General features: G+C 47.5%; 1 protein-coding gene and 1 long non-coding RNA gene across 2 annotated transcripts in view; one reads left to right on the forward strand and one right to left on the reverse strand.

The window, feature by feature from the left end:
* The window catches only part of LOC138121529 (uncharacterized), a 34,788-nt gene extending 23,149 nt beyond the window's left edge, over window positions 1–11,639 (forward strand). The window contains exons 2-5 of the long non-coding RNA XR_011156208.1: window positions 3,406–3,442; window positions 4,715–4,841; window positions 6,020–9,427; window positions 10,674–11,639. This is a non-coding gene — a long non-coding RNA (uncharacterized lncRNA). The remainder of the gene's footprint in view (window positions 1–3,405; window positions 3,443–4,714; window positions 4,842–6,019; window positions 9,428–10,673) is intronic.
* SKI (SKI proto-oncogene) overlaps window positions 5,330–23,536 on the reverse strand; it is a 101,942-nt gene continuing 83,735 nt past the window's right edge. Inside the window, exons 3-8 of the mRNA XM_069035135.1 lie at window positions 17,486–17,611; window positions 16,939–17,054; window positions 15,116–15,387; window positions 14,423–14,724; window positions 12,147–12,377; window positions 5,330–10,110 (exon numbers count right to left, since the gene is read on the reverse strand). Of these exons, the coding sequence (XP_068891236.1) occupies window positions 9,922–10,110; window positions 12,147–12,377; window positions 14,423–14,724; window positions 15,116–15,387; window positions 16,939–17,054; window positions 17,486–17,611 (1,236 nt within the window). The 3' untranslated portion in view covers window positions 5,330–9,921. The remainder of the gene's footprint in view (window positions 10,111–12,146; window positions 12,378–14,422; window positions 14,725–15,115; window positions 15,388–16,938; window positions 17,055–17,485; window positions 17,612–23,536) is intronic.

Below are 23,536 nucleotides of genomic sequence, written 5' to 3' on the forward strand. Positions count from 1 at the left end.
GTGCAGAATATTTCCCAGCAGTTTTCATGTTGTCTGTGCACAGTGACACAATTACATGTTTGTGCACAGGAACACATCTGTGTTTTGTGGAAAGGGCGAAGCTACTTAATGACAGCTCAGCTTGTGCAGCCTCAGCAGTTTTGCTGATCTTTTAATAGTCCAGGCTTTCCAACTGCTTCCAACTCTCTGTTCGCTGTGTCCTTTTCAGAAACAAGAGCCTTGATAAAGCCAAGAGACTTTAGAAATTCTGTGAAACACTGTTTTCACATGAAGTACAGGGTTCTGCTGAACCAAGCCCTGCAGTGACTGTTGGTGATGTTCATCTGCAACGTGTGCTTCCAAAATTCCACCTCCTTGTGAGGGGCACGTCCCCAGTTGGTCTGGGGATTTGTTCTGCATGTGCAAATCTTTTCTTGGGCAAGGAAGTGTCACATGGAGACTTGGCTGAAGAAAGCAAGCTGTTTAATCTTAAATGGTAATTGTCATCCTCTGGCTAATGATAAGCAATATTATGGCCTGTGTATCAGCTGTAATTAAGCAGTAAGACACAACAAGGTGTATGTTACAGAGAGATAACAGTGCTCAAGAGCCAGTGACCTGCAAAGCCCATTATCTCCCAGCTGCACGAGCCAGGGTGTGCACGTGTGGTCCCAAGCCCACTGTCCCCTCTGCCCCTGCCTGCAGGCTGCTTCTGGGGGGCAGAAGTGGGAAAGGGGTTTGTGCTGTATGATTTTTTAACAAAGCTGCTTTTTCGAGTAGTTGATTTCTGCACATTTAATAAGCCAGTGTGAAACATTCTAAGGTGTCACTCCCTGGAGTTCTGGGAAACGGGCACCGCTTCAGGCGAGGCCCTGCAGGGCTGTGCTGGCCAGGGAGGGGTGGGGTGTGCAGGGAAGGATTCCCGATTCCAGCACCAAACCAGCAGCAACGTGTTATTTGCTCCAGGAAAGAATTCCTGTTGCTTTCACAGATAGCAGAGGGAGCTGGAACGTGGGGTTAGATGGACTTTGTTTCAGAGTAGGGTTAGGTTTTGGTTAGAATTAAAGGTTGGAGGAACACGGTTCATACTGAAAACAAAACCTTTCCTGTGGAGGTGCCATTGCCCGTGTCCTGCACAGGGTGACCAAACTGGTGCTGCAGAAGCAGAGAATGAAAACCAGGGTGGCACAAGCCCCAAACCAAAGGGGGTGAGAGCACCTGAGTCCTGGTTCCTCCAGCACAATCCATGCTCTGATGTTTAATGCAGAGATCCTAGAGGAAACCCCAGTGAACGAGGCCTTCCAGTGACAGGGAATGTGGAACAGGATCAGCTTTGCTCTGCTGAGTCCTGGTCTGCTGTTTTCCTTCATTCCTTGAGTTACCTCTAATGAAATTTGCAGGGCAAAACACTTTGATGTTGATCAGATTTTCAGTTTAAGCATCCTGGTCATGGATCTGCTGCCCCTTGGTATTGGGCCACTGTGGATAATTGCAGAAAACTAAAATACAGTGGATGACACTGCTGTGTTTTGTTCCTGTGTAACAGTCTGTCTCACATGTAGTTACTCAGGGGTTTTCCCCCCCAAACATACAAATTAGAAAGTCACTGGGATCTTGGTAAACAAACTGCTGACAACTTAGTCCAGGCAGAGGGAGAAAAGCAGCAATAAACTGAGGTGAGAACTGGCTCATCTAATGCCTTTTAGCCAGTAATTTCCAGGACAGAATATGTCTGCATGGATTTCCCAAGTTTAGGGTGATGTTACCCATTCAAGTGGGTGGATTCTTACTTAGCCAAATAATAATTTGCAAGATCTTTAGAAAGATGTGAGCAGGGTGGACAACCCCTTTGTAGCTGGAGTTGTACTGTTTGTTCTCAGAGGCTGAGATCAGTTCTAAGGGTTGGGATGGCACTGAGCCCATCTGGACCCTGATTTCAGTGGATGTCCTGGATATTACTGTATTAAAAATATAAATACATAAAGTTAGGCTTAATATAAGAGCAGAGAGAAAAGACAGAGGCCAGAGCCAGCTGTCTGTTCCTTGGAGCCCCTCTCCTGGGTGCAAGTGTTTCTGATTACAGCTGTGCACTGTAAATGCCTGCTCCATGTCTGGGGATAATCCATTCAGAGCAATTACAAGGCATCCGTCACCAGCAGGACCTGAGCCACAGGCTGCTTATCTGGGAAAATTGATGGAAGGGAAGGAGGGAGTGAGGGGAGGAAATCAATGCCTTTCCCCAGTGTTATCTGCCAAATTGAATTAAGCAGCACGGGATCCCTGCACGGGAGCTGCATGTGGTGTGCTCAGGGCTGGGCAGGGATGGTGGCAGCTGCCCTGGGCTGCTGCTCCCTGGCAACTTCCTGGGCATCCACCGACACCAGCAGGGCTCAGGTGGGCACAAGGAGTTCAGAACTTCCCATGCAGAACCTCCAACCCCACAGCAGCAGGTCCAGGTGGGAGCCTCGTGTCTGTTTGCAGTCCTGATGTACAACCCTGTGTTCTCTTTTTGGTGTAGCCAAAGTCCTATCACAGTTTTTCCATGCGGAGCGTTGTAGGGAAAGCAGCAGGGCTGACATCAGCAAAGATGCAGTAATTGCAGGCTGCAGAGCCAGGACTAGGAAACCTCTATTGCTTAAAAATGCTGTGTGTGTTGAATCCCTTGGCAGTGCAGTGTAATCCTGAGCTGGGAGCTGCTGCCAGGCAGGGGGGCTGGAATTTGGGGCAGAGGGTTTGTGGGGGAGTTTAACGTGCCAGGAAATGGAACATGGAAGGTTTGGTGCTGTGCCTTCATCTGCTGCTCCACTCACCTCGTGGGCTGGAAAGGTAACTGAAGGAAATTTGACTTCTCTGTGTGTGACTGGTCACTTACCCTGCAAAGCAGTGCTGGAAATCCAGGAGCTGGATTTGGGAATACTCAGCAGCCCGGGAAAGGACACTTTGCCCTGCTGGGCCTGCAGTTGGCACTGCAAAGGAGATGTTTGGTGGGTGCTTCCTGCTGGGACCATGAGCAGTAGGAATGTAACTGCAGAGGGGCCACAGCAGAGCGCTGTCCCTTGGGATGCTGCAAAGGGAATCCATCTGTGCTGGCTGAAGTGGTTTCACCCGTGGGCTGTGTGGCCAAGAGCTCTGTTCATGCACTGGGTGGTACCTGCTGTGATCCTTGGCCACATAAAGGGAAGGGTTTAATGATCTTTTCTGACAACCAGACAATAAAGGAATTTCTGTTCCAGGTCTGGAACCGAGCACATGGAGAAACCCAAAAACACTGTTCTAAACAGGGTTTATAAAGGGCTCTTTGTAAACTTTCTTCCCAAGATCATGGTCACTCAAGCTCATGGTCCTTATGGCATTTACAGAAATGAGTTTTTGGAGCAAATCTGACCTTTGAAGCAGTGAAACCTCATTTTCTTTTGACCCATGCAGGTTTCCTCTTGTTCCTTGGAGTTTTCCTCAACAGTCCGTAAGTATGGGAGGTGGAAGAGCATTCACTGGGGGTGAGTGGTGGAAGGACCACAGGACTGGGATGGCTGGGCCAGGGTGGCTCTGGGGTGATGCTAGAAGGGTGAAATTCTCAGGGTTCCAGCTTGAGGAGCTGACTCAACAGAAAACAAATACAAAAGTAAATCCAAAACAATGAGCCAGAAACCCCACAGATGCTGTGCCGAGCAATTCAGCTCAATCAGTCCAGCCCAGAGAGCTGTGGAAACTTTTCTTTCCTCCCAAATAAAAGTGTGTGGGAATTTGCATTGCAGTCAGGTAATACTTAAAGTGCACATAAGCCATCTCATAAAAATTCCAGTGGTGTGTACGTCACACAGCTGGGTTTTATTAGAGCTGTGCTCTTCCTCCTGACAGTGCCTTGGAGCTCAGATCTCCATTAACTCTGGCATTCCTGGGCTTCTGCTGCTTACCAGATTCCTGTCATTTTCCACACGTTGTATCCCTTCCCTTGCAGGATGTTTCTTTAATGTCTTTTCAGCAAATGAAGGTGGGGAGCACCTAAAAGGTTGGGTTTGGATCCCTTGGGCAGTAACAAGGACTCTCTTCATTTCTCCCCAAAATCCCTCTGGCCTCTCCCTGCTCCATGTGTGTTGAGCTTCCCTGTGCTCCATCTGCCAGGTTGGGATTGGGGGGGCTGTTCACAGGACAGTGGGAGCCACTGAGGTGCTCTGTTTAACCTGGTTTGTGGGATTTTGTGGCTGTTTCTTTCATCTGTGCCCCGCACAAGGTTTGGATTTGCCACGTACATCCCGTGTTTGGGTTTTCAGTGGTGTTTCCTGATGGCTGGGTAACACAAGCTGTTGAGTAAGACATGAAAAGTTTTTACTCCAGGCCTCAGGAAATTGGATTTTTATTTCTGATATTTCAATTATATTTATTTCAGCTACTTTGAGTTTGGGTCACTTCAGCTCACTTTGTTACTGAGCAGGTTCAGGTCTCAATGTTTCTCATTCCTAGTAAATTAAAGTTATTCTGTCAGCAGAACCAGAATTTTCAAACCCAGTTAATTACCCCTTAACCATAAACACAAGACAGCTTGACTGGGCTTTACCAATCTGTGTTTCTGCACTCAGAGGTCCTTGGAGACAGAATATATAATTTTTTTTGGCCTCTGCTACTAAGCCTTATCAATCCAAATCTGGTTTGATATTTAGTTTGTAATAAGAATACCATGACAAGTCTCTCTGAGAAGGATCAGCAGGAGGAAAGGTATTTGAACTTTTAATTTCAGGACCCAGAGTCACAGTAAGGCTGTGCAGGTGGAAGGACACAGATGTGGATGAGATATGGGGCACAAGATCCCTCCCCAAGGATGTGGAGCTGCATTTAGGACACAAACCCATCCACTGGAAAGCTGAGTGAGTCACAAAGAAGAAGAAGAGATTTATTTTTTTAAGCTCTTTGCTCATTCTCCAGCTTTTCCACTGCTTTACAAGGGCATTTCAGAAATGTCCCAGAGCTGTGGAAATTCTGCAGCCACTTCTCAGAAAACCATGAGAGAATTATTCTGACATATGTTTCCATCTCCTGGTTTTTGCATTTTCCTCTCTTGTGTTTCTTTTTCTTTGACCTAGAACAAACTTCTCTATGCTTACAATTCTCACTATTCCAAAGAAATTTCACTTGAGTATTGGAGCTTCCCCATGCAGGGGAATGTAGTGATCCCAATTAAATTCCAGTCTCCTTCCAGCAGTGTCCTGTGCAGCCCTGCAGAGGTTTAGTGTTAAATGATGCCTTGGGGAGGGTCATTTTCCTGGGCTGGCCAGGAAGACTAGAACCAGGTGCTGTGGGATTGTGGCCTTGGCACATCAAAGGAGGAGCAGCACCTCAGCAAAGCACAGAGAACTCCAAAAACATCCCAGAGCTCTTTATTTTTTTCTGGACAAACAATTTTATTTTCGGTAATGCGTCTATACACTGTACATTCAGTCACTGTGGTATATAAGCATAGCTATTTTCATACATAATCTCATAAAGTCCTTTATTTTACAATATTATCTGCATCGGGGGGAGGGGATGTGGAAAAGGGGGTGGAAAAGGACTATCAAGGTACACAGCGAAATAGATAAATATGCCAAGCTTTTTTCTTATTTTTTTTTAAATCAGGCATTTATAAACAAGAAAGCATACATTACTTACATAAAAATAGTTCTAGAATAGTAGAGTAAGTCATAATATTGTCATTAGCAGCAGCATAGGAGAGACCAGGATAACAAAAATGTGCTGAAATGCTATTGGCTATTATAAATGTAAAGATTTATTTTTCTTCAATTGAAAAAATGTCATTTCTGTGAGTTCTTTCGATTTAAAAAAACAAAACAAAACCAAAAAAAAACAAAACAACAACCAAGCCAACAAAAAACTTCTCTCTAAAACACATGGACTGCTGGGAGGGCAGAATGGAACAAAAATCAACCTTTTGGTAATAAAATACTTTACAGTGAAAATAAGGACAAATAAAATGCAAATGATGGAGAAAGGTTATAACCCACATTGAAAACTTGCAAAAAGATTTTGTTTTGTTTTTTCCTAACAGACAGCAAAGGTTCTTCTCAGTTAAAAACACAACTCATAAAACAAGACAACTACCAGGTAAGAAAGAGTTTTGAAAAAGTAAACACCATATACACTTATAATACAACAGTGTAAAATGAAAAAAAGTATTTACATGTTGAATTTACTTTTAATGTTTTTTTACATTGGCTAGTTCTGTTTGAAAAGCAGAATATTATGTATAGAGTTAGCTGCTCCATAGATATGAATGTTATTGCTGTTGGTTTTTTTTTTTCCCTTCGTTAAGTCTTCGTTCAGTAATAGAAACAAGGAGTAATTAAACTGAATATACAAGTAGTAATATATTTGTAGGTACAGGGAGAGTCAACAGCCTGTATGAAACACCTCTTCTCCCTTGGAACTTCTTAAAGGAAACTAAAGCACAGAGGATGGGGGAGATGGAGGGGCAGCCCCTCTCCCTGGGAATGCAGCAGGGAGTGGGGGCTGAAGGAAGGAATTCCATGGGACCAGGCTCACACAGCTTTACTGAGGTGTTGCAGACACAGGAATGACCCCAGAGCTCCCTGGCCTTGAGCACCTTCACACAGGGGGGCTGCTCTGCAGACCCACCCTGGTGAGAATCGGCCTCTGGGGCTGGGACAGAGACACTTCTAATTACTCTGAATTAGAACTAAATTATACACTCTGCAGAAATAACTGCTCTATTCTGCAGAAAGAACAATCTGATTGTTAAACATGGTTAGGAAATGCCCAGTAGTTTAAGCCAGACTCCTGTGAGCCCCTCCTGGGCAGTGGCTGCTGCTGGAGAATGTTTGTTCCTGCTCTTCTTGCACCTTGTTTATCTTAGAGCTTTTAAACCTTAATTGAGAGAAATGGCCTTTCACTCCCAAGGACCAAATTCTAGGCAGTCTTGGGGCAAGTTCACCTGCAGGTATTGCCCTGCATGGAGTGACTGTGATGTGGGGCAGAGAGGAAAGCCCCAGCTGTAATTCTGGTTTGGAGATTCTTTGCTGCCCCTGTGACCCTTTACCTGTGCAGCACAGGTGAGGCTGCTTGGTGGTGATTGACTATTTACTGTTCTGGTTTTTTCCTTTGAAAATCCTGCAGATTTCCCTCCTTCAGGAGTGGGGGAGCCTCATGCCCAGTGAGTGACTGCATTTCCCTGAACACAAAAAGGAAAATTCATGGTGTGCTCAGGTGAGTGGCTTTTCCTGGGAAAAACCAGCTGGACTTGGACATGTTGCCATTTTTCTTGGGTATAAAGGGAGAGAAGCTATCAAAGATCAGGGGGAAAAACCCAAACAAGCAAAATTTCCAAAGCCAGGCTTCCATGAGCCACCACAGGAGTGGGGTCTGTTCTCTGTGTGGTTCCCAACACGGCAGTAAAGCAGAGCATGAGAGACTTGAAATGCACAAAAGTGATCAGCTACAGCTACAGTTGTTTAGTTTCCCTTGAAGAAATAAGTGGATAATACAGATCTGGAAATCATAAGGCTGAGAACATTTTTCTGCATACTGCATAACAAAAGAACCCCTTTACATAAGACAGTAATAATGCCCATTAATGACTATATGGCAGAGTTTAATCCATGCATATGATTTAATAATCGCAGAAAAAAACATACAAAGAAAATAAAACCCCACATTAAAAATAAAACAAAAACAACAACCTGCTCAAGCATAATCAAAATTCCTTTTGCATTGCACTTTAGAAGGAGATCTGCACCTAGAGCCAGTCTCCAGCATCCCAAACACACAAGGGCCAACCCCTGTATCCACAGACAGGTTCAGGTCATTGACTTGGTGTGACTGTTTCTTGCTCCCAACAGTTTTACATTGTCCCAGTAATTCCACTCCTCTCATATTTCTTCTTTTTTGTACCTAAAACATATATATGAACTTCTCTGTTAATGCTCACAGTTATTATCATGGTTATTATAATGGTTTCAAGCAAACAGCTCTTGTTTAAAAAAAACAACCAAAACTCTCTCTAATGTATGGTAAGTAAATACCATAATTTTAGGATTGGAAGCCGCTTTCTGTCTACTGGGAAATAATTTTGAAGCTTACAGAGTTTGCATCAATGTCCAAAAGCAAAAAAAGATTACTGGAAATATGTTTCTTCTTTTAGAATAACTTCTGGGTATGATGATGCATAGGGGGCTCTCTTTTTTTTTTTTTTCTCCTTTTTTTTCTTTTTATTCTTTTAAGGTAAAAAAAGTGTCAGCATTGCCTAGAGAAGATGCTGAGAGGAAAAATGAGCTGGAAGGCACATCTGCAGCCCCAGATCACATTTTCACTTGCTTGAGTGTGTCAGAGGTGAGTGTTTATGGGTGAAAATTAACTTTTCTCATGATCAGTAAAGCACCAGCTTTATTTGTTAAGCACTTTTGGGAGCATCTCTGCTGCTCCCCAGCTCGGGTCAGATACACAGCCACGAAACCAGGTTCTAACTGAACCAGCAGCACAGGGGGAATTCCTGCTCTGGGGATTCTGGGCCTGCTGCATCCTCCTTTGCTTACCTGGATGCTGATGGGAGGTGTCAGTGGTGGCAGACTGGGTTCATGGTTTGCACAGCTCTTAGGGCAGAATCTCTCAAATGCTCGACATGTACATTTTAGAAATAGGGAATAAAATGCAGAGTAAGATTCTGACAAAGTGCAGGTTTAAAAAAAAAAACAACAACATATAAAAAGCCTCAGCACCACCCCCAAGGCAGTGATGGTTTGCTGCATTGTATCCCGGGGCTGCGGCTTGGATCCCAAAATTAAAGTAATTTCTCTTTTTAAAAACAAAAAAGTTTTTTAAAAAAAGATGTAGGCTTATTCACAGCAGCAAAAAGGTTGGTTTTCTGTTCTGTAGTATCCGACACTGCGACGTTGGACTCTCCTTGGGCACAGAAATCCTGACTGACAGTTCAGAATGGAAGCAGGGAAATACTGAATTCATGGTAAGATGGTGCAACAAGATGAGTTTTCCAGAAAACTGAAAGCTGAAGATTTCAGAATGACAGATGTCTCTGCTTTGTTCCTCTACCAACTCATCATCCATTTCCTTCCTTTCTTCCTTTTTCTCTTTCTTTTCCCAAGGCTGAAGTGCTCCTGGGTGAAGTCTCTGAACACAGGGGGTCTGTGGGGCCGGGCTGGGGCTCTCAATCCAACCCCTTCTCCTCCCTTCACCCCCTGCACACTCCTGCAGCTTCCCTTCTTCCTGTGTCCAGGGCGGGAAATGGACATAATTCATTCTAAGGAAAAAAAAATCAACTTGGAAAAGCACTCTGAACTTCTCCTACACCCACGTGACGGGATGGAACCGCAATGGCTTCCGAGATGGCTGGAAAACTGCTCCTGACATGGCATCATCACCACAGAGGGGCTTCTGCACAAAGAATCCCAAAGCCTATAAAGTCATTAAAAATTGTGCATCGAAGGTTTGTTTTTTTGTCTTTTTTTTTTGTTTTGCTTTTAAAGGTTCATTATAAAAATCTTGTTAATTTTTTTTTTTAATACCAAGTCTGTGTAATGAATTATTTTAAATAGCTTATAAGAAAAGTTGGTTTGTTTTTAAATTCCAAAATGTTCCAACAGGCAGGAGGAGAACACAAAGCCACTGCCGTGCTCGCCTTGGACTCCGGGTTTAGCTGGACCACGCTGCTTTGCTTGGAGTTTGCCAGTAGAAAATTTGCTGTGGACTTAAAAGTATTTTGTTTACAAACACTTTGTGTTTTCTAGGCACAGTAAGATGTTGTGCTATATGGATTGGGAAAAAAAAGAGGCGGAATTCAGTGCTTCTGTTCTAGAGAGTAACAACATTTGCCTTCCAGCTACTGAGAATCCATATTCCTAAAGTGTGTGCCAGGACACCACTACTCACACGTGCACTCCCAGTCCCACTCTCTCCCTCCCTGTGCTGGAGGACAAAGGGTCAGTTCTCCATGGGGCTCGAGGTGCTCTCACTGCTGGGCTGGCTGCTGGCTTTAGGCCACAGTTGTTCCTGAAGTTCCTTGACCACCTTCTCCAGGTGCTCCCGGGCCTCCCGCTCGTGCAGGAGATCGGCGCGGAGCTGCTCCCGGTCGGCCTCCGCGTGCTGCAGCTTCACCTGCAGGTCCTCGATCTGTGGGGACAGCACAGACATGGGTGTAGGACACAGGGGTAGGATGGAGCCTGTGCCTCCCCACAGACCTTGCACAGAGTCAGGGAAGCAATAAAATGTGTACCCAGGCATGGGATTATCAAGATTGAGGCAAGGAAGGAATTCCCTGTTCCTTTTTTCCATACACTACTGCAGTACAGTGCCTGCTTATCTTTGAAACCTAAATATGGCCAGTGACTCCAGCTCAAGAAAGAAAGGTGGAAACCAGAAGAGTTAAGAAATAGTTCAGGAATTCCTTAGTGCCACAGAACTCTGGTCACTTCTTCAAGCATGGCTGTTATTTCTTCAGGCAGAGGCAGCAGCTCAGCAAAGCAAACCCCAGGTGTTGGCACAGGGGATTCACTTTCAGCTCTTGCACAATGATTTTTAATGGAAGTGACCAGAAAGGGCCTTAGCTGCAGATGGGCCAAGCCTGTCCCAGCTATGGATTAAAGCCCTGCAGTGTCTCCACTTTGCTCACAGCAGGACCTGCAGCTGCCCTTGGCCTCCCTGATCTCTCTGTTTGGTACTTTCTGACAACACAGGCAGAGAAAACTCCCAGGACTGGAGGGTGCCAGTATCAGAGAAACAGCACTCTTGGAAAAAGGAGATTTCGGCAGTCAGATTGCCATTTAACAAGGAAAGGAAACCTCCAATGGTTTGGGCTAAAATGCAGGTATACCTCCCCCATCCATGTTTGGATTTCAGTATCAAGGTAAGAAAAAAGAAGGAATAAACCACAGCTACTCAATGGGTATTAAGCATTAATACTTTAAGCCTACACAGAGACATTTCCACCCTGACTCTGTTGTCTTCTCCCTCCTGGCCTGATGCTATTTCTGTCAGACTGAGCCTGTCTAGAGAACTGTGGTTTCCTCAAAAATAATGTGTGACCAACTTCCTGTTGCACCCCAGCTGTAGCTACAAGGATGTATAAAGCTTTATTTTAAAATTTCTCACAAGTTAAGAACTTAAGTTATAATGACATCTTAAAAAATTCAGCCTTGGGAGTGAGTTCTCACAGGAGCTTTGTGTTACCAGCTGTGCCAGCCCCAAAACAGGAGCTGCCACGTGCCCTTTGCCCAAGGACAGCTCTGGGGAACTCAGGAGTGGCTGTGACAGGCGGCTGCTGCAGGGGACACTGCCAACCTGCCAGGCCTGGCCTCAGAGAAGAGGAGTAACTGGCTTCTTGAGTTCTTTTTGAGGTGATTTTTAGCCTTTAAGCTTAGGAAACCCTCATCTGTTCCTTCCCAAGGAGGGAATGCATTAGGAGATTGAAAATCCCCAGTGACCCCTAGGCCACACCTGAGCCCCCCAGTCCAGCCCTGCCCGTGTTCACCTGCCCTGGTGCTGCTCCCCAGGGCCCAGGGGGAACACCCAGCACAGCAGCCCCAGGGCGGCTCTGTTTAGTCTGGACACCCCTTATCACCCCTTATCAGTGAGACATCCTGTGATGCTGGGAGGAAGCCCCACATCATTTCCTGCTCCTGGCCAGACGTGTCTCAGCGGGCACAGGCGGCGGCCACTCCCCTTCCTCTTATCAGAGCCCTGGAGAGTGTGAGCTTTGCTTCTGCTCTTCCCCTGCACCCTTAAAGCCACCACGCCTGGGACCTGCAGCTCCCACTTCAGGCCTGGCAACACCTCCAGGAGCACCTGTGTCTCACAACTCCTGGAATTCCCTCTGCCAGGACCTTTTCAGGGCTGTGTTAAACTATGTGAAGTATTTGAAGTATATATAAATATACACATACTGAAGTACATTAAACAGTAGCTTTAGAGGGCTGTGTTTGAGGCCTCCCTTTAACACAGGAGGCCCCGCACACCTCTGTGGCAGGTGCACGGAATGAGTTTAAATTCAGGCCCCATTTTTTGGAGCCCTGGCTGGCCCCTGCCCTCTGTTGATGCCTCTCCCAGCCAGGCTTCCAGCTCAGGAGCAGGGCTGGGAGCAGTGCCTGGCAGGGGATGCAGAGGCGGGGGGAGGGAGCTGGGGCGCTGTTGCAGCCCCTGCTGGGTCTCACCTGTGCCGAGTACTTGGCCCGGAGCCTGCCGGCCTCGCAGCCCTTGTCACACACGCGGATCTGCCGGGCCTGCTCCAGCTCCCTCTTCAGCCGGATCCGGGACTCGTTGGCTTCCTTCATCTTCTTCTCGTTCTCGGCTCGCAGACGCTCGATCTCTTTCCGCAGGTTGCGCTTGGCTTCTGTTGCTTCCCTCAGCTTCTCTTTCTTGGCCACTCTCAGGAACTCCAGCTCCTGGGACACACAAGCAGGTAAGGAGTGAGTGCAAGGAAGCAGAGCTGCAAGGGAAGCCATCCAAACCACATTCCCACCTCCTGCTGGTTGTGACCAAGGCAGCCTATGGCTAAACCCCACTCTGAACTTTGTGCAAGCCCTTCGCCTTTAAATCCTGTGGAGTTCCTGCACTCCAGCTACCCTGAAGCCCAGCATAACAAAAAGCTCGGTGCTACAGCCCCATTTTGCTTTGTCAAGCAGAATAGCTGCAACCATCTGGGCCTGAATAAAGATGAACTGCAGTTGGAGAGAGCTCCAGCACCAGCTCCACGTTCCAAACCACTCGACTGCAGTGCCTGGGCTGGAGCTGAAGGCTCTGAAGATGCACAACGTGGAAAGTGCAGTTTGAGTGTCCTTTGTGTACGGCAAAGCTCGACAGGACAGTTCTCTACTTCCTGCAGAAATCAGTTCCATTTTATCAAGCCCCAAAAAATCCACTTAAGGGAAGGACAAAGCACAAACTGTTTTTTCTAACTCTGGGGTGCTGTAGGTGACTGGGGTGAGCCCCAAGACGCCTGACAACCAGCCCATGGGCTGCTCTGTCACAAAAGCTAGAAAACTCCAGGCTAAAACCTGAAGGTGAATTGAAACCACACTTTGCTCTGGGAGCTGCCACTCCCCCTTGTCCAGGCTGGGAGCTGCTGCCTTGGAAACTCAAATCCATGAGGGAGCCATTAATTGAGGTGATAATGATAAGGAACCTCAAAGTACAAAGGAAGAAACTCCTCTAAGTTGTTCAAATACACGTTCACAGCAAGCACAGAGATGTGGCTCACGTTTCCTAAATGGTTAAATTAGAAACTAAAGATCTATTTTTTGCCCCAGAAGCAGCATTTCCTCCCTGTCCGAGTCAAACCCTCCAGCCCCGGTTGCTGTGAAGTAACACTGCAGGGTCATGGGAAATTCACTCTCTTGACAATCTCACTTCCCAGCCAGGCCATTGTTAGCTCGGCCATGCCTCTGGAAATACACACACAGCCCCTGGAAGTACAGAGAGCCTCTGGAAATACACACACAGCCCCTGGAAGTACAAACACAGCCTCTGAAGTATATACACACACACACAGGCTTTCTGTGTGTGGAACTGGGAATCCACACCTTCCCAAATGGAAAACAATGGTTGGACACCAGAGTCCCTCTGCCCCCGACACAGGGCTTGATGTAACACTCAACTGCTTCATGTAATTCCTGCCTTAAGTACACACTATTTAGGTATTACTCATAAATGTTTACTTTAAATACATAAAATAAAACACAGATTTACTGTAATACAAAGGAATTGAGCAATTTGCTCAGGGTAAGTAAAACTAAGGAGCACCAGTGCTGGTTTGGTGCGTCCCATACTCGATCAAACCAGGCCCTTGTTTACTCCATCCCATGGATTCCAGCCCCAGCTTGGGAACAGCTCCACACAAAACATTCAAAGACAACACACAAATCTTCTACATTGGCTCCATCTTCTATTTCTCTGCACTCTTTTTACCCCAGCTCAAATAAAAGCCAGTTCACCCATCACTGTGCTCAGTCCTGATCTGCAGCCCTGTCTGACCACTGATGCAACTGATGGATCCAGGACTTCCAGAAGTAAGGAGCTGCCTCCCTGACTGAAGCTCAGCAGTGTGGCCAGTGGGATGCCTGACAAAGCCCTTACTTCAGCTGTGGCCGTGTCCCAGGAACACCCTCCCTCACAAAGCTTTTAAAACTCCAGCTAAAGCCTCCAGAAATGTTTCCTGTTCAGTGAAATGAAAACAAAATAAACTCTGCTGGACGAGAAGATTTTTTCAGTAATGAAAAGATGTTGATTTTGGTAACCATGGATTTATAACCCAAGGAAAAACAGGTGGCAAGCTTAAAATGTAGGACTGGTTCCTGCGCTTTGGTTTCCCGGCTGGATTCACAAACAGAGCCCCAGCAAAGGCTGTTGCTATTTGGGAAAAATGAGGCAATTCCTTTTTCAGAGCTCCCTGCTGGGCTGTACCTGGCAGGGCAGGGCAGGGCAGCCTTACCTGGTGCAGGCTGCGCTTGGCCTGCAGGGCCGCGTTCAGCTTCTCCTCCTGCTTCACCCTCATCTTCACCACCTCGTGCAGGAACTTCTCTTTGGCTTCTTTTGTGTCCAGGCCACTGTCCAGGGCCTGTCTGAGGTGCTCCAGCTCAGCCTCCAGCCCGCTGCTGTGGGAGTCGGGGTGTGCAGCCACCTCGTAGGAGCTGTTCACAGGGGCTGGGGGCTGCATCCCAGGGGAGCTCATGTCCTTGGCAGAGCTGGAGGAGGTGAAGGATGGGGAGGAGAGCGAGGATAAGGAGGAGGTGACTGGAAAACAGAAACATTAAAAATTAATTTGAAAATGTCAAAAATTAATACATAATTATATACAACTCATATGTATTTTATATATTTATCTAGGTCAAAATGTGCTGAGGCCCTTCTATACAGAGACACTTCATAATCCATTTAAAAAAGGAAAGAAAATTTAAAAACTACTCATTTTATACTTTGATACTTGAAATATGATGAAAATGCAACCTTAAGGGACTGACTTGCATTTGTTTGAATTGTGACTGTGCAACTCATGTCACAAAGGTACCATTGAGGCTCTGGGCTTCCAGAATTCCATTTCAATCCCATGGAAGCTGCACAGGAACTCCTGCAGAAAACCCAGCCCAACTGAACTGAAACAAAGGCAGCCACAAGTGTCACTTACATTCTTCCCTGGTTTCTACTTCAATCTCTGCTTCCGACTCCTTGTCCTCCTCGGGGGCGGTGGCCGTGGTGGCCGCGGTGGCCGCAGCCTCGGGGACAGCCGTGTGCTCCGTGCCGTGTTTCCTCTTCCTCGGCTGGGCAGAGCCCAGGGACTCGCTGCTCCGGGACACCACGGTGGCACAGGGAGGGTTGCTCACGATCTTCTGTTGGGCTGGAGGGGCCAGGGCCACGTTGGGGGCCACGGCGCTCTCAAAGCTCTTGTAGGAGTAAAAGCTGGTTCGGAGGGGAGGCAAAAGGAAGGAGAAAATGGTCACATTTGGAAAGCTTCCCAATCCAGGGTTACACTGCAGCTGCAAACACGTGTGGGAATGGCAGTGAGTCCCACTGATTTACACCAGCTGACAACCTGCCCATGGTACCTTTCAGTGGTTTGCCCTCATTAAACCCGGGGATGATGGCTGTCCCTGGGAAGGGATCCCATCCCAAGTGCCACATACCCTAAGAGCACCAAAGAGATGAGATCTCCCAGAGCCTAAAAGTCCTAAAGCTGTTTCCTCCTGCTCTTCTCATGGCCCTGCTGTTTTATGCAGCTGCACAGCTGGACTTGTGTCTATCCACAAATGTTCTGTAATCTCAAAACAGCACTTCCTCAAGGAAAACCATGGAGTGGAAAAGCATCTTCTTGTGCCTCTGTGATTCTGACACACACCTGAGCGTCTGTGTGTAAAACCAAAGGTACAACACCCAACAAACCTTTGGTTAAACCTTGGTGTTAAAGGGCAGCAATACCATAACATCAAACACATGGAATTTTGCAAAAAGCAGAGCAAAGACTTTGCAACTTCAAATCAGCACCTACAACATGATGTGGTATCAGTTAAAATTTCTCCTGGAGCTGTTGAAGGTGGGTTTTATCCAATACTGAAATCAGCCAAATTTCTCACAGAGATACCAAGGGCACATTCTTACACCACTTCTCTCTCCACCTAGTTTAAAAATTAGGATATGCTGGTAGGCTTTTTTCCTTCTATTTTTCTTTTTTTTTAATCAATCCCCACAGCTTCTAAGAAACTTGTTCATTAGGGCAGCACAGTATGTTCTCCATAATACTCCCTAAAAACACCTGGTCACTTAAGTCAAACTTTCCAAAGAAATCATCACCCTCAGGCAGAAATCTGGCTTGGAGGTTTTTCAGACTGCACAGTTCCAGTCTGGCACAGGGATGTCGAATTGCCCCCACACTTTCTGTTCTCAGTGTGACACCACGGTCCCACCTGCTGTGGGTGACTCACTCAGTGCTGTTCCTCTCCAAGAGCAGAGCGTGCCCTCGGTGTCTGGACGGGTCTGACAGGCTCAGGAGCCAGGACCCCCCAAGGCCAGGGCCCACAGAGGCTTTGGGGAAGTCTCTGCTGTCCTTCGGCCTCCCTGGCACTGCGGGGATGGGGGAGGATGGAGCTGTGCTGGGAACACTGCCCAGCCCCAGGAGCTGCTGCAGGTACCACGGACAGGGGCCTGGGAGTGGCTGGAGTTCCCTGACCACCGCCCCAGAACAGGGATTCCATCTCCCTTTAAAGCAGCAAAGCCCAAGAACCTCAATGACTGTGCCCCCAAGTGACCACCCCTTCCCAGCAGCCTCCACCTGGCACTTTCATGGCAGGTGTCACCTAAAACCCCACACTTCATGCACAAAACCATCAACACTTCTTTGTGTTTCCTTTCTGCAAATTAAATCCCTGCAGCTGCAAAGGCTCTGACTGAGCACGGGGACAAACCCAGAGCCACCTGCCATCCCCAAGCCCCCTGTCCCTGTCCCTGTGTCCTTACCTGTCCCGGATCAGGGCGGGCAGGTGGCTGGAGAGCTCCTTCTCGCTGGCGGACACGGCGGGAGACCAGGGCCGGAACGCGGAGAGGCGCTGCCGGGGATGGACACAGCCGATGCTCTGGGGACAGGGCAGGAAATGAGTGACTCCCAACAGCCTTTGAAACCATAAATCACCACGGAGGGGAACTGGGGCTTCCCAGGGCACCCTCAGTTATCCCCACAACTGCTCCGCACTGGCCGTGACCTCCTCGCTCAGGGGTTCCACTGGCGGAGGGGAACTAAACTCAGCAAGTTCAGTGTAGTTTGTAGGGATCACAAACAGCTCCTGAGCCTTGCAGGATTCCTGTACCTCAAAGGCACGAGGGAATTCCTTACTTCCCTGTCACAATCCAGGTCAATCAGCACTGGAGGGTGGCAAGGAATCTGGGGGGACTGTGTAGCTCAGTGCTGACCAGGAAAATTCTTTCCCTCATTTTCTCCTCTGGTTTCAGTGGAGTGATGCTTTGTGCCAATTTGATCTCTCTTGATTACAAAAGATTCAACAATCACCTTATTAGATGAACTGGATAAGGACCGTAACCAACTGGACTGTTTTTCCTTCTCAGTAGAAGCTGGAGATTGGGAAGCAGAGTCATCTATTTTGGGCTTTTTGGAAGCAGGAGGATCTGACGAGACCTGAAACAAAGACAGGCAGGAAAAAGTCAAAGTGAGAATTCCTCATTTTGCAATCAGCTTAGAAACAAGTTACAAGGCAAAAGCAAATTTTGTTATTTAAAAGGAAGAAACTCTGGGTGTTTTTCCACTTTTTTCAAACGTAAAGCCAAACAAAGGAGTGCAAACAAGGGGCAGACACAGGCTGTGACATAACACACTTCACTCCTTCACGGGAGACACTCGGGTCAAGTGTGGATGGCGCAGGAGAGATGGGCAGTGATCAAAGTGAGACACTCGCTCCAAGCTGCAGAGAACTATCGGCCTTTTATGATTTTTGTATGCAGAAAGGTAAGTTTAATGTGGCTGCTGAACTGGAAAGATTATTTTAAACGAGAACAGAACAGACTTTGTTATTCTGTTTGCAGTGGTTGTTATGCCGATGACTTCACTACCCCACAGCTGCAGTGGATTCTGGGGGTGCTGCCAAGAGCTGCTTTGCCTTTTCCACAAGTGGCTCAGCTTGGCCCATAAATCATCCTCAAGCATAAGAAAGCCCTTTGGCAAGCAAAATCCCTTTCCTTCAACACTGTGAAGGAATAAAATTCCTATAGTCCCAGCGTGGCTTGCAAAAAAATTGGTAACTACTGGTTTAACTGGTGCACTGGGGATACCAGCTTGAAGCCCTGCCAGTACAAACACCTCTAACAGCAGGGAGGGAGAGGGTTCTGGACCTTGTGCAGCATCATGACCAGAAACAATAAAAGAAACATCCCACACCCATTTCTATTCCTTTTTCTGTCTTTTTGCAGTTCTGAACTCTCCACCTTTCCCCATTCCCACTCCGCCTGGTTCCCAGAAAGGTGGCAGAACCACACTGCAGTAATTAATAATTGCTCATATTTGCATTCACTTGTTTCATCCTCACACCTCGCTGTGATTTTTGTGGGCAAACAAGTGTTGATCCAGGTGTGTCTGGAGAACCTGTGGATGGCAACATCCTGGGAGCCTGAACTGCTCCAGCCCAGGTGTCCTTCCCAGCGACAGAAAGGATCTTATTTGCCAATGTCCCGTGTCCTGAAAATCAGTCCCCTCAAGGCATTTTCAGTTGGGAATTCAGAGGCTGCTTCTCCAGGTGATTATTGAACCCTGAGCACTGTGATTTAAATGATTTACCTGAAAAGCACCAGCGGAATTGTGACTCCCTACCTGAGAGCTCTCTAACCGCACCCCATTAGCACCTCGCTTAGGAGGAAATGACAGCCTCATGTCCCAGCAGAGCCTGCTGCTCCCGTGGGAGCAGGGCAGATGATTCTGCAGCCCATGCCAGCCCATCTGGCAGCACCCCCTCGCTGCCCTCGACAGCCCAGTGTGCCCAGCAACGTCACCAAGCCAAGCCTGGAGGGCTCAGCACAACATTCCCTGGCACCACGGAGCCCGGGGCAGCTTTCCATACGCAGCAGATGAAGGAGGATGACATGGGAGGGGGGGTGTGTGTGTGTGCAACCCCCAGGACAAAATTAGCCCGTGCCAGTGCCAAATTCCAGCTCCATGGGATTTGCAGCGGATTCTTTGGGCACAGCTTCAGGCTTCCCCGGGGCTGCCTCCCGCCCCGCCGTGGCACGGGCCCTCCCCTTGTGCCCAACTAGGAAAAGGCATTCCTGAGCCCTTTCTGTACAAAACACAGGACAATGAACTGGAAAAGATTTGGTTTTGCTCTCGGAGATGCTGCCTGTGCAGAATTAGTGACAGCATCAGAAAGGCATTTGGCAAGTGGCTCCTGATCCCAGCCCTATCCACTGGGGATGGGGAGCTGTGTAGGGAGGGGAGCTCGGGCTGCAGGGTGGGGAGGAAGGGGGGCTTGGAATGAAACAGGCAACAGGTGGCAAGACTCAGCATGGAACCCGTCCCTCCCCCCGTCCGTCCGTCCGTCCTGAACATTCTGTCCAGGCAGGAATGGGATGGGCCCGGGAACGGGAGCGGAGCGGGACCGGCACCGCCGGCACCCCGAGCACAGCCAGCTCTGGAAATGGGGAGAAGGCTCAGCCTAGAAAGGCCGGGGGGAGATGTTCCAACAGAATGACCTCGTTTGCTTTTCTAAGGAATCATCTCCAGCTTTCTCCACTGTCCCCCTTCTTTCGCCTTCAAGTCAAGGCTGACCCCAAGGACCAGGAGGGTCTGAGCCCAAAACCTGGGGAATACTCCTTCACTTCCCTGTCCAGGAGCCCGTGATGATCTGGAAATGTGGGCTGCAGCTGGAAAAAAGCAGCAAAGGAGGAAAACGCAGGGGAAAACAGGGCTGTGTTCCCCCAAAGGGATGGAAAGGGCACAGAGAAGGAGCTGCTGGGCAGAGCCTGCAGGTTTTTCTAACCCGAAGTCATCCCCCCACCCCTGGACACTTCTGACAACCCACAGCTGCCTGACGTGGAGCAGCACTTGACTCAAAAAGGGGCTGCTGCCAACGTGGTTTGGGAACTGCTGTGATGACTCCTCCAATCTCTCCATCCCTATCCCACTTGGTTGGTTTATATGGATCATCTGCTGGTTGAGGCAGGAATTGCCTCTTTGTAGATGCTTTAAAAAACCCACCTTGGATTTAGGTTTCACTTTAACAGTGTAAAAATGCAACAATTCCAGTAGTTTCTACTACAGGAAGAGACTCAGATGTGGAAGAAGACAGACACTGAACACCAAATCTTCTCTCCATGTGACTCAGCCATTACATCCCACTCCAGGACAGATTCCAGGCACCGAGATACCCCACTCCGACACTTCCAGCCCAGCCACAGCAGCCAGCAAACCTCGGTACTGCTTCAAATGGGGATGATTTGATTTCATTTTTTCCTCTTTGCCAAACAGTGAAACACACCAAGTTGCAAAAAAACCACTGAAAACCCAATGTAACTTTTTTGCCATCTTCATAAGTGATTTATGAAACATTTGAACAAAAACTTGAGAAGACTGAAATAAATATTTCCTTATTTCCTACTCATTTTTATTTCCATTGGAGGCAACTTAATCATCTGTTGTCAAATGGGCTTTGTGCTGGGCACAGCCACTCGTTAATAGACATTTTCTCCAACCCACAGATGGAAGAAACTTCAGGATTCAAAGCGGGCCCAGAAATGCTTATGTGAAACATTTACTTAAGCTCTGGGACTGTTGGTTTCTGAAGCAAGCAAATTTTAGGGGAAAAAAGATACAGAAAGGTTTATAAAGTCACTAAAAAAAGATTTCAGAGGTATATTCCAAAGGAAAATTTGGGCTGTGAACTTTGCCAGCCATTTTAAGGCAAACCGAAATTAGGTGGCTCAGCTTGGCCTGCAGCCAACCAGGGCCACATTTGACATGTCAGATCAAATTTTCTACTTCAATTAAGTATTACAGTAACAAACCATGAGACCAGTGGAAAGAATTTTTGACCCTCTCCTTCTCAGGAAGACAAACCTGCCCCAGAGCTCGGTACCAGGAACAGAACCAGCAGTTCCAGGTCAGGCACTTCAACGACACTTTTTGCTACAGCAGCAATGGAAAATAAGCCCAGAAAAGAATTCTTTTATTTTAAGATGTGGGAGTGCTCACAGGTATGAGGATTCTTGGTGCCTCAGTATCTACCAAAACACATTTGCAGAATAATTCACTTTTTGTCCCCTGCTGTATCCCAACGCCACGCACCTGAGAAAAGGCTTTTCCTCTCTCCTCATCCTTTGCTCCTCTACCCCAAACCCACAACATGTGGTACTGAAAACTGGGCTGCTTTTGCCTTGTTCAGAATGAAAACATCAACAAGTGGAAAAGATTTATGAGGCCTCCATACCTGTGGAATTTTTAGCTTAGAAATGTACCTTCAAAAATCAGCCCACGCTCCAAATCCTGATTTACCCTCTGCTGATAAAATCTCCCTGTAACTGGGTCTGAGTTAGGCAATAAATCCCAAAACCTGATTGAAGACACAGATCTGGTAAAACAGGGCAGTGGCACACATTTATCTGTGCTGGTCACCTTTCCCAGGCCAGGGGTGACTGCACTTCTGTGCTGCTTTCACTGGGGAATCCGTCCCTTGGCCTCGACCTCTCCTTTAGAAGAGGGGTGGGAAATGTGGGCCCCAGACCAGCAGAATCCTGGCACATGGTGTGGCATCTTTAGAAATTAAAGATTTACTGTCCCCAAAGCTACTGAACTATCCCAACACAGAGAAATCTGTATTCCAACCTCTTGAAAAATTAATAGGGAAAATACTGCGAGGCTGAAGAATTCCATTTTGCATCCTTAAGGCAGGTGTAAATCAGAAACAATTCCACTGGAAAACCCGCAGCTGGAAAAGCAGGGCTAAGCAGAGAAAATAAAAACTGGGCTGTAAATCTACAGCATCCTCTCATCCTGCTCAGGCTGCTGCTCATTCTCACCCGGGGAGCTCAGTTACACCCTGAGAACGGGTGGAGCTTCCTGTCCCATCGGATTCCCCGTCTGGGTGCAAAAACTCAGCCACTTTCTCAGCAGGGCAGCAACCACCAGAGCTGGGCTGATGCAAACCCAGAGCAACCCAGGGAGGCTCTGCTGGGGCCCAGACGTGCCAGACAGCACAGGAAAAACCACAGCAGAGGAGATAAGAGCCAACAGGGAGCACCCTGTGCCTCCTGAGGAGCTGCCAATCTCTGTATTTCATGGTACTCTGAACTCCAGAAAATCAACCATGGTTGAGCAATCAGTGTCCGAGCCCTGTTCCTGCTCCACGAAGGGCACGTTGAGAAATACAAGTGGAACTGAGAGAGAGAACTTCCAGGGTCTATTCTAGGTGGCTTTCCTGGTTCACTTGTGTGACCACAGACCAGTCACACCCAGCTGAGCAGCAGAGAGAAAATGGGTAACACCACTGACCCATTTTTAAAGGGTGCCATGACATTTATCTGCTGCTTTTACTTGGAAGAAATGGATGCAAAGTTTCATTTTAAGCCCAGTGAAGTCCTGACCCTGTGGGGCCACTCCTCCTCTAGGAGCACCCAGGACACATTTTCGGGCTCCTGCTGGCACAGGGATGTATGAAGTTCCCCAGCTGTGTAAAATGGCATTTCAGAAGGAATGTACCTTGACCAGTGACAAGGATTCAAATCTACTTCTGGAGGTTACTGAGACCACAATTCCCACACCTGGGAACTGAACGTGGAATTCTCCATGTGCTGCTTTCATGAATCACAGGCCTGAGTCTCTCTAAGAACAGGCTGAACCACATGAGAAGGGAGAGGGCTCTGTCTTCAGATTTCTTTCAGATTTCCAGTTAAAATCAAATTAAAAATTGCCCAGTGGAGGCTTCTTCCACGTGGGAAAAGAGCCCTTTATCCACATCCTTTAAGCCTCCAGGAGCACGTTGCCCATGGCCAGAACATTTCTTCCTAAAGCCTCTTTGTGACGTGGTCCAGAAGTGATTAATAAGGTATTAGAGGTCTTTGTAAGGACTGCACTTTCACGTGGATTAGAGGAATAAATATATTCAGGTACAGATTGAAAGCTGGGGAGGGTTGTCTCCATAATAAAAAAAGCTAAAAATAAAGCTGTGCCACGGAGCTGTAAGAAGATTTACTGCTTGTCTCCTGTAGATATTTAAAAGAGAAAAAACCGACCACGCTGCAGTGTCAGTTCCAGGGAGTGTATGGAGCATTTGTTTTATTTTTCTTTTTTTTTTTTTTCATTTTCCTTTTTTTTTTTTACAATTTTGGTTTCATTGGGCAGGAATCCAGACTTTCCATCTTCCCATTTCTCGCTGCTCTGGTGGAAGCACAAGTACTCATTTTCCCCTGTCATTTTGGGACGTGTGATTACAGGAAGTATTTGCTTTCTATTCCTGCCTTCACAGCACATGCTGGCTGCCAGTGTGTCCCCCAAGTGTGACCTGGGGGGAATCTCCACCAACCACAACGTGGAGCAATTGCCAGGCACAGGCAGAGAAGGAGC

Source organism: Aphelocoma coerulescens, chromosome 21 (genome assembly GCF_041296385.1).
Source record: "Aphelocoma coerulescens isolate FSJ_1873_10779 chromosome 21, UR_Acoe_1.0, whole genome shotgun sequence".
NCBI lineage: Eukaryota > Metazoa > Chordata > Aves > Passeriformes > Corvidae > Aphelocoma > Aphelocoma coerulescens.